The 6,000-nt window shown below is 37.0% G+C and overlaps 1 protein-coding gene across 1 annotated transcript in view; it reads right to left on the bottom strand.

Moving 5' to 3' along the window:
* The window catches only part of BTRC (beta-transducin repeat containing E3 ubiquitin protein ligase), a 160,466-nt gene that overhangs the window by 30,899 nt on the left and 123,567 nt on the right, over positions 1-6,000 (bottom strand). The window contains exon 7 of the mRNA XM_015813435.1: positions 1,368-1,554. Coding sequence (XP_015668921.1) covers positions 1,368-1,554 — 187 coding nt within the window. The remainder of the gene's footprint in view (positions 1-1,367; positions 1,555-6,000) is intronic.

The following is a 6,000-nucleotide window of genomic DNA, read 5'->3' as shown; positions in this document are numbered from 1 at the left end:
GGTTCTGAGATCACATCTGCCAGTTCCTTGAGAACCTTGGGGTGTAATCCATCTGGTCCTGGTGATTTGAACTCATCTAGGCTGGACAGGTGCTCACTTACCATTTTCTTGCCTATCTTAACTTGTGTTTCTATTCTGTTTTTTATGGCACTATTTTTGATAGGTTGGTCTGTTTTTTCCCTTTGTGTAAAGACAGATGTAAAAAATGAATTAAATAGTTCTGCTTTCTCCCTATTGCTTATCACCTTCTTGCCACTTTCACTCACTAATGGACCAATCATTTCCTTAACCTTTTTCTTGTTTTTTACATGTTGAAAGAAGCTTTTTTCATTATTTTTGACTTTGGTCGCAAGCCTTAGTTCATTATGAGCCTTAGCTTTCCTCACTTCATCTTTGGAAGCTCAGGCTATCTGCTGATATTCTGACAGTTATGTGCCCCTCTTTCCACTTTCTATACTTGTCCTTTTTATCTTTCAATTTATCAGAGAGTTCTGTATGCAGCCATGCTGGTTTCTTTTGAGAGCTGTTATTTTTTCTCTTTGTTGGTATTGTGCTAGACTGGGCTTTTATTATCTCATTTTTCAAAATTTCCCAAGCTTCTTGAGTTGTTTTCCCCTTAAGGATTCTCATCCATGGAATCCTTCCCAAGTTCTAAGTTTATTGAAATTAGCTCTCTTAAAGTCCAAGACTCTAGTTTGACTGTGTTCTATTGCTTGTGCTTCCCTAATGTTGAATTCCAATATTGCATGACCATTTCCCCCCAAGGTTCCTGTGGCTTCAACACTTTCTATCATTTCATCTCTGTTAGTGAGGATTAGATCCAATATGGCTAATCCCCTAGTTCCCGTCTCTACTTTTTGGGAGACAAAGTTGTCTGCTAGGTTTGTCAGGAATTTGTTTGATCTTCTACTTGGTGCAGAGTTTGTCTCCTCTTATGAGGCAACATGGTGGCAATCTCTGTTGCTTATGAAGAAGTGCTTTTGTTTTACCCGAGTTCTACATTAATCCCAGCTTGCCTTTACTTGGTGACTATATTAAGGATAATTTTTGGATGGGAGTGAGGGAGAAAGATAAGAAAGAAATAGGGGCCTGAAAAATATTGATGACAGTAGTCTTAAGAAAACCTACTGCCTTAAGTGAGCAACTAAATAGTTGTACCCTGCCTCCTGATGAAGATGATGTGCCTGCTGCCAGTGGCTTCTGGAATGAATTCTAGAATCAAGAGAAAACATATATCCTCAGAAAATAGTAACAAAGAAAATAAGAAATGAAAATTAAAGGGTATTGTCCAATTTTCAGGTAAAATGATCAAACTATCACTGGCATCTATTTCCCCTACTGAGCAGATGTATGATTGATACTCTCACCATCCTCTTCGCTCCGCCAAACCCCTCCACAATGAGTCTGTGCGGACCATCCTCTCAATCAGTTTCTTCCACAGCATACCATCAGACGTCACCCGGTACCATTCCTTGCATACTAGTTCAACAGAACACAAAGATTTGGCATCCAAATATGACAGAATATTCTCAGCAATGTGATCCAGGCCTCGAGCTGGAAAAAAAGTAAAGGCATTTAGTGGCCACTGGGGAACTCACTAAGAGATCATATGTTACAAAACATTTTCATCTTCATCATTGCTCATTCCATTTTGTTGCATTAAGAACTGGAATGTCTGGATAGAAAATAGTCTCATGTTAAGTTCAAGAATGAGTAGCTTCCTTTGGGTAAGAAACAGCAAAGCATTTAAGATGATAAAGAATTCAGAAAGTCATTCCAATCTATTTCTATTGGTTTTTAGCACTAGAGGGATGTTCTACGGAAGACTTTTCTCACTTGATGCATTCTACAAAATCTTGGTATATTAGGACCATTTCTCATTTTGCTACTACAGCTTATTTTTATTCCAACAGTTCAAATGCTACTTTGTGCTAAAATTAAAGACTTTTGATGCAATGAAGAATATATGTTCTTAATATGAACCCCCCAAGAAGCAGTACCTGGTAAGAACAGTTATGTGACTGTAACAAGTATCTGTTTGTCTGTCATTTATTTAGTTTTAAAAGAAAACATAGGCAATTTAACATTGACAATTGTGATGTTCTGCAATTTTGGAGAAATTAGAATATGAGAATTTCACATATTGCTGATGTTCTACCAACACAAATGTAAGCAGACTACACTTAATCATTAAATTACAATTAATCTAATCATCTTTGGAAGAATCACCCCATATACATAAAATCTTTACAGATTGAGAACTCTACTATCTATAGCTACAATATACCCTGTAAACGATCAGCAAGGGGCTGTCTTCACCATGTTTTCCCTATATATAATATCTGGACTGAGTTGCCTCTTACTCCTATGCAGCCATCCCTTCTGGGAATCCACCTCCTTACTACATTCCATCACACAAGGCCTAAACACAAACTGACTATATACTTTATAGAATTAAAAGAACACATAGCGTTATCTCAAATTAGGGTATACTATTGTCAATAATTTTGAGAAAGTCATCTATGAGACTTGGGTCAATTCGTAGTTTCTAAGAGCATCTACTGAACATTCCAAATGAGATCAAATGCTTCATTTCCGCTTTTGTTACAACTGATCTAAAAACTGAGACTCATTGATTAGTAGCAATGGTGGAGCATGTAAACAACAAGAATATTTTGGGATACTCAAGATCATATGCCTATACTTAAGTAGATAGATACATAAAAGGCTTCTAAGAATCAGATGATTCTTAACAGGATTAAGCAGGATATTATGTACCAAATGTTTCCTGTTCAGGACAGACAAGCAAAATAATGACGTTCCCAAGCATCTGAGTAATTTTTATTTCTTTCTGCCATGTCTCCTCCAGCAAATTCATTAAGAGCAAATTGGGGAAGAGAAAAGTAACATTTAAAAGATAATTCCTTCAAGACAAGTAAAAGGACATCTAAAACAGTTACACTGAAGTATGAAGACAACAAGGTTCACAGCATGACAACTGCTTTCTGCTAAATAGTATCATGTGAAGGAAAGTGTTAATCTGTAGACAGTAAGGATTACTTTTGCTTCAGTTAACAGAGATTAACATTGTTTATTATGTTTGTATGTATTTATGTATATAAATGAATGTGCCAATAGGTTAACTGAAAGACAATAGAACTATTGTCACAGGCGCATCAAAGAAAAAGTCCAGTGAAGCATAAATGTTATGACAAGAAGATCCAAAACAACATTTTTCTGAAATTTTATATATAAAAAATCCTGCTAGAGAGGAATGTCATTTGGGTAATACGAGGAGTTAAGAAAGTAACAATGTGCTATCCGGACTTCCAGTCCTGCGTGGTAGCGACTGGTCGCGGGCTTGCAGACTGCCGCATCCCCGCGACTAACTTTTGCCCTGCCTGGAGACCCTAATGGGTCCAAACCGCCCCGGAGAGGCGGCAAAGAAAGAAGGGTGCCCCTGCGACTCTGGAATGACAGCGATCGTTCCATTCATCTTGGGGAAAGCCTTCTAACCCGGCAGGAGAAAGGCTGTATTTCATTGATCAGCCCAAGCTACTTGCAACCGGAGTCCAAAAGAACTAACCAGCACTACAGTAAACAGCGTGCTTGAACTGGGTGAGGAATCTGATTTTCCCTTTCCTATCCTACACTTAATTTCCTGGAAAAGATCCGCAAGAAGCAAAATACCTCCGAAAGTGAAGGAGGGGGACTTCCGCCCCATCCTTATACTAACGGAAGTATAAAATTTCTATGGAAGATCAAAATATATGGTAGTGAAATAAATTTATAAACTTGAAAGCCAAAATTTAACTTTGGACAAGTTTAAGATTGTTGAATGGTTAAGTCACTCATTTTAAAGACCATTGTTCATATTGAAAACTAAACAGATGCTGACACCTAGTGGTGGATGAAGATTATGACACCTATGATTTCCATAGAGAACTTGCCAAAATCTGGGAAAAGCTAATCTGTGTTTGTGACCTTCAAAGCCTTAATAATAAAGAACAGCTGTGACAAAAAAGACAACAATCTGGGCTGCAGACAAAGAGAAAATCATAAACTTTAGGGGAAAAAAATATTTTTTGAACTCTTTGGATTACAAATATCTATTTAACCGGGACTCTAAAGCTATTTGCAGATAAGAAGGAAAACTTCAACTTTTGGCCATCATGGATCAGAGACATGTAGACAGAACACACCAAGAAAACATAAATACCTCTCAGGAGGAGATATATAGTATACTGCAATTAATTCAAATAACACTGAGTTCAAATTACAAAGAAATCCAAAATAACTTTGAATATACAAATCAATCTAACTCTAAGTTAACTTTACAACAAAAAAACTTCCAGGAAACAACAACAGAGAAGGAGCAGACAAAACAAATAAGTGGGCATAAAATTGAAAATAGAGACTCAAAGATGGAACTTAACAAAACAAGAAAACATGATTTAATCCTAGTGGGAAAAAATTTACAAGGAATAGAAAAAACAACTCATCCCTTAACACTACAAAATAAATCAGAGGACAAAAAAAAGATTGGATAAAATGGAATGTAGAGATGTTGAAAACATCAGAGAGAAAGGAAGTGATATCTCTTCGTTTCTTCCTCTTTTTCTAAAAGTTCTTTGTACCTTTCCGTTTTCGGAGTGTATTTCTGTGAAATAAGTTAAAAGAAGAATATGGATGTCGTTGTCAGTACTTATATACCCTTTTGTAAAACTAAGTCGTTTTGTTTAACTAGTGCTTTCTATGACCAGTTTCCTTTTTCTAGTTTGACTTTTAATTCTTTTTAGATGAGGGGATCTACCAGAGAGAATATTTAAAAAAGAAACATTTGTTTGAATGTGGTTAAAGAAATAGAAAAGATTCTGAATACATATGTTATTCTAAGAGAAATGAATTCCTTAAATAATACTGAATGCTCCCCCCCACCTTTTTTATTTTATTTCGTGATATAAGTAATATAATACTGCTGAAATGGCCTAGATGAAGGAAATGTTTTAGATAATTAAATGAATTTAGGGAAATTATAATGTATAAAAAAGAAAAAAAATGTTTTGAATAAGAGTTAAAGGATTAGATGACTAGACACATTACATGGAATATTTAAAGATTAAATATATTTTTAATCATGGTTAAAAAGAATAAGAAATTTTGAGAATGAATATATATTAGCTAAGGAGGAATATATATTTTAAGTAGTATATTATTTTTTATGTTTCTTTATTCTTGCTCTTTTTTCCTTTTCTTTACTGTTCTTACCTATTCTTTAAGAAATGTAAAAGTGTTGAGATGGTTTATATGGGAAAAATGGATTTAAATTTTTAAATGTAATTATCTGTTGAGAAAATCTTAACCAGCAAGAATATTTTGAACTTTATGGGAGAAACAATCTGAATAAGGACTGTAATAGGATATAAGATGAGGCAACCAGAATGATTAGATAGAAAAGAAATATTATATTGATGTGATCATTATTTCTAGAAATATTGGGGGGGAAATCATATATGTAACTGTTACCGTATTTTCCGGCGTATAAGACGACTTTCTAAACCCTGAAAATCTTCTCAAAAGTCGGGGGTCTTATACGCCCAGTCGTCTTATACGCCGGAAAATACGGGTATTCTATTTTATTCCTTTATATAAGCTGAGGACGCGATGGGGGCAGCGGCTCCCGTCCTGCTCCCCCTCCCCGCCTGTTCAGCTGAGGATGCGATGGGGGCGGCGGCCGGGAGCCGCTGCCTCCCGTCCTGCTCCCCCTCCCCACCCATTCGGCTATTGGGGCGGCGGCCAGGCTGGGGGCAGCGTGGACTCCCGACGATGCTGCAGTGGCCGCTGCCATGCCGCCGCCGCTGGAGCCGCTGCCTCCCGTCCTGCTCCCCCTCCCCGCCCATTCGGCGCCGTCTGCCTTTCATTCTCTCTCTCTCTCTCCTAACCTGGAGGGAGAGGGAGAGAGAGAAAGAGGAAAGAAAGAGAAGAGAAAGAGGAAAGAGA

This window comes from Protobothrops mucrosquamatus, unplaced genomic scaffold (genome assembly GCF_001527695.2).
Source record: "Protobothrops mucrosquamatus isolate PMUCROS unplaced genomic scaffold, P.Mucros_1.0 scaffold156, whole genome shotgun sequence".
NCBI classification, from domain to species: domain Eukaryota; kingdom Metazoa; phylum Chordata; class Lepidosauria; order Squamata; family Viperidae; genus Protobothrops; species Protobothrops mucrosquamatus.
Note: the sequence above shows the minus strand (reverse complement) of the source record. Positions and strands in the feature narration are given on the sequence as shown.